This window comes from Hylobates moloch, unplaced genomic scaffold (genome assembly GCF_009828535.3).
Source record: "Hylobates moloch isolate HMO894 unplaced genomic scaffold, HMol_V3 SCAFFOLD_19, whole genome shotgun sequence".
In the NCBI taxonomy this organism is placed as follows: domain Eukaryota; kingdom Metazoa; phylum Chordata; class Mammalia; order Primates; family Hylobatidae; genus Hylobates; species Hylobates moloch.
The window spans coordinates 47,984,503-47,997,178 of NW_026652294.1; the positions used below are offsets into that span (position 1 = coordinate 47,984,503).

Here is a 12,676-nt window from a genome sequence, read left to right on the forward strand (position 1 = left end):
CTGCCTTCCTACTGATGGAGAACTCCAATGCTCTTCTGAGAGGGTGTGTGATCTTTGGGGATTTACATCTCTGACTTTCCTCACCCAAGACCCGGTTTAGGCTTTCATAGGAATTGAATTTTGCTATATACATTTTAAATATAAGATTCCTGTGAGGGCTGCTAACCACAGCACACTCTGATATGGCTCTGCAACCAGCAGATACACATAAGCATTTCCTGGACCAGCCAGGCCTCTGGTGGAAGGAGGAAGAGTCAGTTATGTGCTGTCCCGTGGCCAGGGACAAGAGGCTTTTGTTTCTGCAGAGGGAGTTTCCCTTTAATGTGGAAGTCCAGCCTGTTGGCTGGAGCGCTGGCTCTAATGTTTCAGAGTGAGGTTGAGGAGGAGCTGTGTGTCCTGCCAGGGAGGACACAGTCTGGGTCCTCTTACAGCCGGCTCCGGTTTCCAGGGTAGAGGTTTCAGTCCTGCCCTCCCAGTGCACAGGGCTGGGGCCATTGCTGGGCCTTCAGTTCCACACTGGCATGTGTGCTGTGCCCTTGGGTGCCTTTGGCTCCTGTTGGTCAGGAAATAACTGTCCCCGTGGGCCTCTGGTGGCCCAAGGACAGCATCAGGAAAACCAAAGGACTGCAGCTGCAGGGAGACAGGCTCTGAGCTCCACTGCCTTCCCTTGTCCATGTAATTGTGTCCTTGTCAAAAATACAGTGACCAGCCTCTGCTTGGTGACCATTTGGTTGTGTAATAGTGTTCAGAGACCACTCTGTCCCTTGTTCGTTTTGTCCCATTTAAGTCTCTGGGCTCAGACACAGCCCTGCCAGTACTTTCTGAAGCAAAGCCACGGTCCAGGGAGGAAGCTGCTTTCTGTAGGCCCGAGGCTCAGCCCAGAAGCCCCCAGGTCCCCTCCGAGGGGAACTGGACCCCTCACCTCTGCAGGTAATCCAGCAACCCCACACCTCTGGAACTGAGCATCCGCCCTGGAGAGTTGAGTGAGGGACACTGCTCTCCCATGAGGCTTTCCCTTACTTCAGGCAAAGGAATGGTCTTTAGATGTGTACTTTTCCAGAAAATTTCCTGGGTTCTCATGTCAGTTGCTTCCTAGAGTCTCCTGAGACTTTTTGTGTGTTGGCTTTTTCTGTGACCCTCAGGAGATAGGGCAGGTGTGGAGTGAAATATGTAATTTCACTGGAAAGGAGTCATGAGTCAAAACTAACTTGGAGGGTTACTAATCCAGAAAGCATCAGAGTTGCTGAACTAAGCCAGAGCCAAGGGACTTGCCTCAACATCCCATCATCGGTGAGAAGTGGCCATGTCACCAGTATAAGCTGTCACCTCACTCTTGCAACCATCCGCTCTTTCTGTTCATCCTCCCGTGTGGCTCCCGCTGCACTGCTGGTTGAAATCACTGCATTTTATGTGCGCATCACACTCCCACCTCCTGTCCTTCTGACGCATGCTCAAAAGCAACCTCTTCTGGGTCCAAGGCCTCTGTGGTCCTGTCAGAGGCCTTGGTGCTGAAGAGTGTCCTGAGCATCTGCGCTGATCCAAGGATTCTTGGATTGGGCCTCTTCTGTTTTGGGTGGGTTGGAGAGAATGATGAGATGTAGTAACAGTTACATCCCAACCCTGTTGTGGTTGAGTGTATGTGCATGAGTGTGTGTGTTCTCTTTCTAAGCAGAGCTTGGGTGAGGGCAGGCAGTGGTGGTGACTCTCTCTCTGTCCAGTTGCAGGCCCCGGGCATTCTGTCTGGCAGACAGCGATGAGGAATCCTCCAGCGCTGGCTCCTCCGAGGAAGATGATGCTCCAGAGCCCAGCGGGGGAGACAAACAGCTCCTCCCAGGGGCCGAAGGGTGAGTGGATCAGTGCTTCTGTGCCTCTGAGTCTCCAAGGATCAGGACAGCAAGTTGGGAGTGAGCCTTGTTTCCCCTCCTTCCTCTGTGATCTTCCTTCCTCTTTCATGTTGAGTAGATGGTTTTTGTATTAATATCCCAGGTCAGTGGTCTGTTTAAATTCCAGGCCGCCAAGCGAAAAGACCCATATAGCTTTCCTTACTAAAATGGCTTTCTGCTGCTGTTTGATTAAATAATAGAGAAGTTGAAGGGTGTGGTGATGATGAAGAGCATCGCCCTGAGCCTTCAGAAGAAACCGAGCACACGCCCCCTCCCCCTGGAGCCAGCGGAGAGCCTCCCTCCCTTCAGCTTCAGCTGGAGTGCATTTGCTTCTGTTGAGCTGCAAGTTCCTGCAAAGCAGAAACATTCAGATGATTTTCTTTGGCGAATTTTGAAAGCGCTGATGACTGAGCTGATCTTTTGGATCATGAACTTCATTTGGAGGGGGGCACTCTTTGCCTGTTACTTGGGCTGTGAAATGATCAAAGTGCCTATCCACAAGGATCTTTTAATTACATAAAGTGAATTGAAGAAACTAAGATTAAAGGAAGCCAAATAATTCAGAAACTTTTATAAGAAAAAACCAACCTATTCACTTTTGAAATCCTACAGGAGATAAGAATTCAGATGTTTGAGGAGTTGGTGCCAAAGTTTGTGTGTATTATTTACAGTCTAGCTGCTTGACCTTCTTAAGAATGATTGCTTTTCCCTGAACACATACTATTCCTCATGTTCTGGAACTGTGGGGTCTTTTAAAAAGCAAATATCCTTTCTTCTGAGGGCAGTCTCATGGTACATGTGACCTGATACAACAGCTTATTTTCTTGGCCTGTGAGCACGTCAACTTGGTGTAGCATTTTGTTTGTTTGCTTGTTTTCTTGAGACAGCATCTTGCTCTGTCACGCAGGCCTGGAGTGCAGTGGCACAATCATAGCTCACTGCAGCCTCAACCTCCTGGGCTCAAGTGATCCTCCCATTTTAGCCTCCCGAGTAGCTGGGACTACAGGTGCACACCACCACTCCTGGCTAATTTTCTGTTTGTTTTTTGTAGAGATGGCGGTCTCACTGTGTTGCCCAGGCTAAATTTTTCTTTAAGAAGTTCCAAGCCCTTTGAAAAGTAATTGCCACTCAAGGTAGCCATGTGACACCACCTAAAGACAGTCCGTTGATTACTGATTTGTGTCCTATTGATGCAGCATTATTTGTTACTTGCTGCATGGAGATTATGAGATTGATATGTCATTGGATTTCTGTCTGGTATTGGAGTAGTATAAAGGAGGACAGGTGAGAAACCTCTGCATGAGGACTTTGTCCAGCTCTCCATTATCAAGATTTGGGCTGTTTCAGACATTTACACCTTCTCTAAAGTAGTAGTTCTCAACTGGGGGTGATTCGGCCCCCCAGAGGACATTTGCCAATGTCTGGCGACATTTTTTATTGTCATAACTAGGGGGAGTGTTGCTGGCATCTGGTAGGTAGAGACCAGGGATGCTGCTGAACACCCTGCAATGCACAGGATGCCCCCCGCCCCAACACAGAATCACCCCATCAAAACATCGAATGGTGCTCCAAAGTAAGGAGAATGAAGAGCCACATGTTTTTGTCTGTGAAAGAGCAAAGTTCATGCTAACTGCCCTTTGTGTTCCACATTTGAAGGTACGTTGGAGGTCATCGAACAAGTAAGATTATGAGGTTTGTTGATAAAATTACCAAGTCAAAATATTTCCAAAAAGCAACAGAGACAGAGTTTATTAAAAAGAAGATCGAAGAAGTCTCCAACACACCCCTGCTGCTCACTGTTGAAGTACAAGAATGTAGAGGAACCTTGGCAGTCAACATTCCACCACCCCCGACTGACCGAGTATGGTGCGTAGAGGGCCCTCAGGGACAATAAGTGATTCCTCCTGTTGCACGGCCACAAAAATCCCAGCCTGCTTAACCTTGAGGTTATGGAAAGTACCTTCTCCCGGGCAGAAGCACTTCCAAACATTTTTCATGGGACCTTAATATTAGTTGCAAATCTGACGTACTTTCTTCTGTGAGTGGTGAATTCACGTTCAAGAATTCATGTTCACATGGTAGGAAAAGTTAAAGTCAATACATGAAGTTTATGAGATAAGCTGTTTCTATTATTGGTCTTCCTCCTCTGTAAAGCCAACTGTTCTGCCCGTAATAACAGCTGTCATTTGTAGATAGCACCTTTATTCTCTGCCTGGCCCTGGTTGTAATTGCATTACCTGATTAGTCCTCATGGCATCCTGTTGAGGTAGATGTCATTGTTATCCCTACTTTAAAGATGAGGATCACACATCCAACAGAGTCTGGGAAGTTAGGGAGACTTCCCTGAGTTAGGCCTCGATGCTGAGGAGTCAGGAGCCATGTGCATTTGGTGTCTGAGGACTTGATTCTCAGCCCCAGCTGCGTGTTAAAATCACCTGGGGACTTGCTAAAACTATAGATATGCCTGGCCCATCCCCCAGGATTTCAGGGGTCAGGGGTGATGAAGCCAGGGTTGAGAGTCACTGAAATAAATTATTGATGAGTTCAGCATCACTGTCTGTGAATCTCAATTTAAAATTGACATGCTAAGTCCTATAAAAATGGGCATAAGTGTAAATAGTGATTGCATAAGAGATCTCATTGTACCATAAACTACACTCATAACAAAAATATAGCTCTGTTCTATCATAGAGTGAAACCAACATGCTAGTACATATCATTGGTATTCAGAAGGATTTCTAGGAATGATCAGAAGAGGGGTTTTGAATTGACTAACCATTTAACGATAATGCTGGTATTTCCCAATAAAACTTTAAAATGCCTTTTTATACTTTTTTAAGTAATATTTTCATTGTAAAAAAAAAGAGAAAGATTGGGAAAAGGTGAAAAATAAATAAATAAATAAAAACCCATAATCTCACCATCCAGAAATAACCACTGTTAATATATTATATGGTCTTTCAAACCTTAAAAAAATTTTAATAAAGTTGATACATTTCTTCTCCTTACTGCCAATTCTTTAGATTTATCAGTTTTCAAGGCCTCTGCTCAGGGGGAGATAAAAGGGCTCTAGGATGGCGCTACCCAAGGCATGCTCAAATGCTGAACTATGTGTTATTGATCCATAAAGATAAGTATAGAGTGTTTAGAAATATTTATGGCAACTTGACATTTTTACTGTATTTCCAAAAGCACTGGTCCATGACAGATTTAAGGTTTTAGACAGTTGATAGCACACAGGGTCTTGTCTGGATACTTTGCCAGCAGTTCTGATTGCCAGTCTGCTCCCTCAGGAAGTCATAAAAAGCGTATTGTTGGGGTGTAGGGTGAAAAAACAGGTTTCAAACCTTACCAATCGACATATGCACAGGAGAATGTAAGGGGAGTTCACCCCACTTCTGTCAGTAGTCCTCTCTTGGGGATGACATTCGGAGAGAGGCAGTGTGTCTTTTACTCTCTGCTTTATCTGCTTGTATGTATGTTTTGTTTTTGTAATATACATATACTACTTTTATAAAAATTGAAAGAAAAAAGGTTATTGCCATTTTAAAAAAAAAACAGAAACCAATACCCAGGTCATGGACTTTTCCAGTGGTGCTTCCTGGCTTTCCCAGTTTGTCGTAACTGTTCTAAATCCGCCACAGCCCTAACACCATCCAGGGAACACAGGGGATTCACAATTCATACTTTGTGTGTGGAATATTTTTAGAGGGCATTTTCAGAAGAAAATAACATTTTAAGTAGTGATAAAGCCCCATGTAAATGAGAACTGTTTGCTGTCAGTGCCTGTCTCATTCCTTGCTTTGCTTCTAAATGTGGTTATTACGTGTCTTCAAAAAGGTATGGTTTCCGAAAGCCACCACATGTGGAGCTGAAAGCTCGGCCAAAACTTGGAGAGAGAGAAGTGACTTTAGTTCATGTGACAGACTGGATAGAGAAGAAACTGGAGCAAGAGTTTCAGGTAAGGTTTACCTGAAAGGTAAACTAGAGGCCTAGTGTTATCTAGTATTTCACACCAAGTATAGAAGCTGTGGGTTTAGCCGAGGTTCTGAACTTCAGCTGGGTCACGATCCTCTTTTGAAAATCTGATGGTGACCTTCATCCCAGAAGAGTATTACATTTGATCAAATATGGGAATAAAATGTTAGGTACAGTATCAAAGCCCTGAAACTTATCCACAGAACATTACTAAGTCATCTTCAGAGGAAACCCAAAAGATTTGGGTCAGAGCAAAATGATGATGTCTTTTCCCAGCAAGCCTGCCAGAACTCTCAGGCTTTGTTTTCTCTTATGCAAGGCCTGGTCTTGCCCAGCTCTTAGCACCCGGCCTGTGGGCAGGGAGGCTGCCCCGTTCTTGTGTGCTGTTCACTTTGCTCAGTTTGTTCAGTTCAACAAACATTCCTGGAAACCCTTCTGTATACCAGGTACCACCTGTCCTGGGAGTCCAAAGATGAGTCAGGCCTCTCCCTCCCCTGGGTAGCTTCTAGTGTAGTCTGGGAGTTTATTAAGCCAGAGCTTACTCTCTCAGCTTTTTTTTTCTGCATTTGGCCACCAAAGGTAATAGCAGTATAGCTGGAGGCCCTGGGATGAGCTATTTCCATCAAACTTTTATCAGATATTTGAAGCACAGTTGTCTGTCAGGGTTTTATGGATTAGCAAACTACTTACGTTTAATGAAATTCACCTTTTGAAGAAGACCTACATTCTTTTTGCAGTGGTGTATTTTGAGTTACTGCCTTAAAAAAATCCTCTTATTTAAAAACTAGAGATTAAACATAACTGGTAACCAATTTCTGAAAAAGCTTAATGTCATCACCAAATAGAAAAGTACTTTGAACCTAGTGAGGGGAAAGAACATCATGCCTTTTATTTTTCCCTTTTTCTTTCCTTTTTTTTTTTTTTTTCTAAGACAGAGTCTCACTCTGTCGCCCAGGCTGGAGTGCAATGGCGCCATCTCGGCTCACTGCAAACTCCGTCCCCCAGGTTCATACCATTCTCCTGCCTCAGCCTCCCGAGTAGCTGGGACTACAGGCGCCCGCCACCACGCCCAGCTAATTTTTTGTATTTATAGTAGAGATGGGGGTTTCACTCCTAACCTTGTGATCCACCCACCTCGGCCTCCCAAAGTGCTGGGATTACAGGTGTGAGCCACCATGCCCGGCCTAATTTTTTTGTATTTTTAGTTGAGACAGGGTTTCACCATGTTGGCCAGGCTGGTCTTGAACTCCGGACCTCAGGTGATCTGCCTGCCTTGGCCTCCCAAAGTACTGGGATTACAGGCGTGAACCATCGCACCTGGCCATTAGCTTACGTTTTATTGCTAGGATTTGTTAATAAAAGGATAATTCACATGGAATATGTGTTCTAGACGTAGTAACTGGGAACTACTGTGAACAGCTTAAGCCAATTGTTGGATATATATCAGTGCATATGGGCAACCTTATTATATGTACACAAAATCAAAGGCCACTTCTGCTTCCAAGCTGATATATTAGAGGATTCTCATATCCATGCGCTGGTATGATTCCTCACCTCTTTCTAAACTAAAGTATGTATGGTGGGAGAATTCGTTTGGAATGCATAGGAAGTTTTTATATGTATTTTTAAAAATTAGTCTAAGGCCTAAAATTATCAGAACAAAGGAGGGTGACAGCCTGGCAAGGCATTCTTCCACATAGCTGTTCTTTAATATCTTCCTACAGAAAGTTTTTGTCATGCCAAACATGGATGATGTTTATATCACTATAATGCACTCAGCCATGGACCCTCGCTCTACTTCCTGCCTCCTGAAAGACCCACCTGTGGAGGCTGCTGATCAGCCATGATGGGTGATGTCAGATGTTCCCCATATTGTGACATCGAGCTGGATGTGTGGGGTTCTTGGCTGCCATCTGTACTGTAGCGCTGGCCTCTGTGCCACAGCTACTGTTTCTTAAAGGACTGCTTCTGCCCTCTGCCTGCCAGTGCCCACTCCACTGTGAGGTGTCATTCCCCGCATCCAGTGACAACTGTCTGGATTGCCTGCTGCAAAGCTTTGATTTGGCAAAGGAGACCATGCAAGAATCATGGTGGATCCAGAAGTTATAGGTGACCCACACCGTGGCTTTTAAAAGTCTACCCATGTTTGTGGCAGCAAATGAGCACAGTAAGAGCCAAGCTGAACAACTTGCCTCCTCTACTCCTCCAAAGCTTTTCTTCAGGCAGCCGATGCACAGTGGACTTTTTCACTTCTATACTTTGTATGTGGCCTTCCACACTTCCAGAGAATGTCAGTGTGCAATGTGTCTGGAGGGTGGGGAGAGGAATTCTGTGAGCCTTTTCATTTTGGTGACAGAAGAGATGGGCAGAGCAACTTACTTTTTTTCACATTAAATTGTACATTTGGGAAGCAAGTAGCCATAGAACATACACAAACAACACGCTATCAGCTTGGGTAAGGACAGTGGGATTTATGTGAACATCAGGCAAAGCCATGAGATCAAACCATCCCAAGCCTTTCACCAGTGGGGTACAACCACCTGGCTGCTAGCTAATCTTGAATGTTTTCCTGAGACAGGAGCGTATGTGAAAACATCAAACACTGCACATGACAGGATGGGGCTCTCATACAGATGGGATGGGGCTAGAAAGCCAGAGCCACACTTTTTCCATCTGGCGTTTCCTGTGTCCTCCAGGTTTTATATGGGAATTGAAACAGTTTGTTAATCTGATTGGGGGAGTTCCATGGGCAGATTTCCCTTCCTGAAGGCCAAAACAGAGAACTGCTCTCTTAAATTATTTCAAGAGTCCAAGACCAAAAGTTTGCTCAGCATCACACTACATCTCAAAATTAATGTTGCCAACTTAATTTTGTGCATTTGTGTCAGAATGTTTAGTTTACAAGGTTGGGGGCTCTCTTATTGTATAATTTGCTTCGAGAAGTAAACCTAATACCACTTTTTATTGCTTAAAGCTGCACTCAACGTCAAAATTACCTTGGGTAACTTTTGATAACTTACATGTGTGGACAAAGCTAATAGTGGTTTTTTTAAACAGCACCTTGCCTGAACGTGACTTTAAAGAAATTAATATATTGAAAACATGTTTGAACCCTTGATTATTTTAATTGCACCATTAAAACATTTGACTTAAATTGTTTGACCATTCCAGTTGGTATACTGTTCTGATTTTTCATTGTGTAGGCCGATCTGCCTGTCGGAGTCCACGTGTCCTGGTCACTGGTCTTTATAATTGTTGTGCAATAACTAAAGGCTAAGGACTAGATGCACTATCGTGTAAAGAGATTACACATGACTGTACCATGTTGCACTTAATCAAAATAGTATGTGGGGATTTAAAATCGCTTGCATTGTTTCACAAAATAAATATCTCATGTCAAATACTAGATAAGCATCTAAGTCATTTCTACTGAATCCTGTTCAGATAGGGGCACAATAAAATGAGTACAGAGCACCGGGGCCCTCCCCTGGCAATCGCAGCTTTCATTTACTGGGTTGATCACTGCCCAGTCCTAAGGCTGCAAAGCCATCCTCACCACATCCTTCGAACTATGTGCCATTATCTTCAACCCACATTTAAAGAATCCAGTGAAAGTTCGTAACTGAGGGGGTAGGGCAGTGGTGCTCCTGGGCTGCAGTTTACACCCTTCATCGTCTACTAATCTTAATTCGGGACACCTTCATTCATCGAATGCCCATGTAGTGAACGCATACGTGCATCCTTGCCCACCATTGCTGCCCTGTACTCAGAACTGATGCACATTTCACTGGAGCCCTTGTGGAAGATCTTTTACCAACCACAGAATCTGGACTGTGTAACTAGGTGTCTATGTTGTCCCCAACCATATATAAAATCTAATTCACCTTCACAACCGCCCTATAATTTTGAACTGTTTAGGAGTGACAGATTGACCTGCCCAAAGCTTTAGTCCCATGCTTGGCAGTACTCCTGCATGGTTATTTGTAAACAGGTCGATTACCCTTTAGTCATGAGTTAACTCATGCAGTTCCACACCGAATCCGTTTATGTCAAGTACACAGTAGCCCTGCTGACGCCATTCCACGCTGCCTCCAACTAAATCTGCGCGTCTGATGGCAGACGCCGACAGCTTGGGACTTATGTCGAACCCCCGGCAAAGGCACAGCGCGCGCGATACACTCGGGGAGGGCTGGGCTGGGAACGTATGGGAGCAGGGGGGCACTCATTACGCAGTAGAGTCCGCGTATCCCCGTCAGCCACCGCCCCCCTAACACGCCATTCTAGCCTTGGTATTACGGATTGAGGCCTGTCGTGGCAAACACCTGGAAAACTGCCCAGCCTAGCAGCCAGCCAGTCAGGTTACTTATTGTCGCTCGCGGTTAAAAGGGCCGCCCGCGGGGGGCCAGGCGGCCCCAGTTATGCGCAAGCACATGCTCTAGCGCTGCAGATTGACCCCCGGCGCCACGAGGAGGCTCGGCGGGGGCTCAAAGACAGCGCGTCGCCAATGACACACACCGACACCAGGGTTGGGTTCAAACCACTTTATTGACGGGAATGGGGTGGCAAAGCAGCAACGACGATGACATCCGACGTCCTCGGCTGGGAGCTACAAGAACGAGAGTGATAGATCAGCGGGTGTGCGCGCGCGCGACCGACCGCCCGCCCCCTCCCAGCAACGCTCGGGCAGGCTCAGACTCCAGTTCGCATCACCCGCGTCAGCAGTCTAACACGTGCTTTAATTGGAATGTCATCACAGCAGGCCGGCCCCCCACACACACCTCCCTGCTCCCGGGCCACGACCTCCGGGGCCCACCCAGCCAGACGACCCGCCAGGAACACAACCTGAGCACCCAGAATCCGCAGGCGCTGAAAGACAGGCGAAAGGCGATGGCGTTCTCTTAAAGGAGCCGACCAGCGCTGATGGGCGGGCTTTACTGCCTTTAACCAATAGCAAGTTCAACTTTCGACCACGTGCGGTAAAGTTGTCTGGTGATTGGTAGTCCTTGCTGAGTCCTCCAGAGGATAGATGGGTCACATCCCAACCATAGAGATGGGAGTCGCTCAGTCTCAAATCCATTTGAGTTTCAGCGTCTCCATCGCCAGCTGCTAATGAGCGTATCTCTCTGCAGTATGCAAAAGAAAACTTCACCAAGAGCAGGGTACGAGTGATGCCTAACTTGGATGACATGTTCTGTGCCAGGAGCTAGGATACGAGTTGAGAACGTAAAGTTAAAAACTGTCCCCAAGTGCAAAGTAACCTGTTGTGGTAGAAAGAGCTTTTATTGAAAGTGGACCGATCTGCACCACATCCTGACTTTGTGATGCGTTCTCTCTGTGACCTTGCTCAGTTAACCTTTCTGAGCTTCAGTTTCTGGAAATTAGGAATACCCCCCCTCCCCGCCGCGCGCGCGCGCACACACACACACACACACACACACACACACGCACCGCGAGAAAAAAAAAAAAGTTGTAAGGATTCGGTGAATTAATGCCAATTGCCTGGCACATTCTAAGTGGTAAACAAAGGTATTTAAAGGGCAGGAAGATGTGGAAAACTTCCTGGTACTGCAAAACTTTAATTAACACTAACATAGCGCTATGAACAGCCTACTGTAGAAGCCCAAAGGACAGAAAGCCTGACTTTGGGAAAGCTTCGCAGAGTTGATTGAGCCCATTCCCTGGAAATACAGGTGGATGAATGAGAGTTTGCTTAACTGGGGGAGGACACAGTACACCAGCAGTCACAGTCGCCAGTTATCTTTATTGCCTCCCTGTTTTCCTTGGGAATTCTTTTCCTTTTTTTCCTCTTAATACGGAAAATTTATTGTTTTGTGTGTGTGTGTGTGTATGTGACAGTGAAACCATTTCACCCTATGGGTTTGTAGTTGAATGGGCTCTTATTTTCATTATTTTCTATATAGACTTTAAATTCAAAAAATTCCTCTTTGGCCGGGCGCGGTGGCTCACGCCTGTAATCCCAGCGCTCTGGGAGGCCGAGGCGGATGGATCAGGTCAGGAGTTCAAGAACAGCCTGGCCAACACGGCAAAACCCCGTCTCTACTAAAAATACAAAAATTAGCCGGGCGTGGTGGCAGGCCCCTGTAATCCCAGCTACTCAGGAGGCTGAGGCAGGAGAATCGCTTGAATCCGGGAGGCGGAGGTTGCAGTGAGCTGAGATCGCGCCATTACACTCTAACCTGAGCAACAGAGCTAGACTCCATCTCAAAAAAAAAAAAAAATCCTCTTTAATCCAAAGCAATAATGACTTTGGCAAATGTTTAGTAGTCTCTATATTATTTTTGTTGCTGTTTTAACTTTCGTTATCTCAACATTTATTACATTATGGTACAGTTTCTGCATTGGGCAATGTATGAAAGTTTTGTTTGTGACCTAAAATACCAGTTTTTATAAGTGTTCCACAGATTGTTGAAATGGAGATGTTTTCACTATCAAGTACAAACATGGTATAAAATATTTATTTATTAATTCAACCTTAGTTGTGTTGTAATTACATTGTCCACAGCTCTGTTTTGTGTATTATGTACTTGCTTGGAAGTTGGCTGTTGGCTTTGATTGTGATGTGTTAAGATTATGCCTCAAATACCAAATGCCAGTGAGGATGTGGAGCAACAGAAGCTTTGCTCCATTACTTGTTTTGTTTTGTTTTGTTTTGTTTTTTGAGACAGTCTCGCTCTGTCGCCCAGGCTGGAGTGCGGTGGCACAATCTTGGCTTACTGAAACCTCCGCCTCCCAACTTCAAGCGATTCTCCTGCGTCAGCCTCCCCAGTAGCTGGAATTACAGGCATGCACAACCA

At 45.6% G+C, this 12,676-nt stretch overlaps 1 protein-coding gene and 2 non-coding genes across 11 annotated transcripts in view; 1 reads left to right on the top strand and 2 right to left on the bottom strand.

The window, feature by feature from the left end:
* Positions 1-9,262, top strand: part of TEX2 (testis expressed 2) — a 124,012-nt gene extending 114,750 nt beyond the window's left edge. For 4 of the 9 annotated variants that reach the window (XM_058431660.1, XM_058431655.1, XM_058431654.1 and 1 more), the window contains 4 exons: positions 1,719-1,844; positions 3,540-3,749; positions 5,724-5,844; positions 7,586-8,438. In XM_058431660.1, the coding sequence (XP_058287643.1) occupies positions 1,719-1,844; positions 3,540-3,749; positions 5,724-5,844; positions 7,586-7,708 (580 nt within the window). In that variant the 3' untranslated portion in view covers positions 7,709-8,438. Of the gene's footprint in view, positions 1-1,718; positions 1,845-3,539; positions 3,750-5,723; positions 5,845-7,585 lie in introns of all 9 variants that reach the window. The other 5 variants (XM_032138162.2, XM_032138163.2, XM_058431657.1 and 2 more) reach the window with 5 other exon arrangements.
* A 963-nt stretch (positions 9,263-10,225) lies between these two features.
* On the bottom strand, positions 10,226-10,358 carry LOC116459524 (small nucleolar RNA SNORA76). The gene has a single exon (XR_004245578.1). It is a non-coding gene; the product is annotated as a small nucleolar RNA SNORA76 (small nucleolar RNA).
* Positions 10,359-10,548: 190 nt separating this feature from the next.
* LOC116459513 (small nucleolar RNA SNORD104) lies at positions 10,549-10,618 on the bottom strand. Its single transcript, XR_004245567.1, has one exon. It is a non-coding gene; the product is annotated as a small nucleolar RNA SNORD104 (small nucleolar RNA).
* Between the last annotated feature and the right edge of the window lie 2,058 nt (positions 10,619-12,676).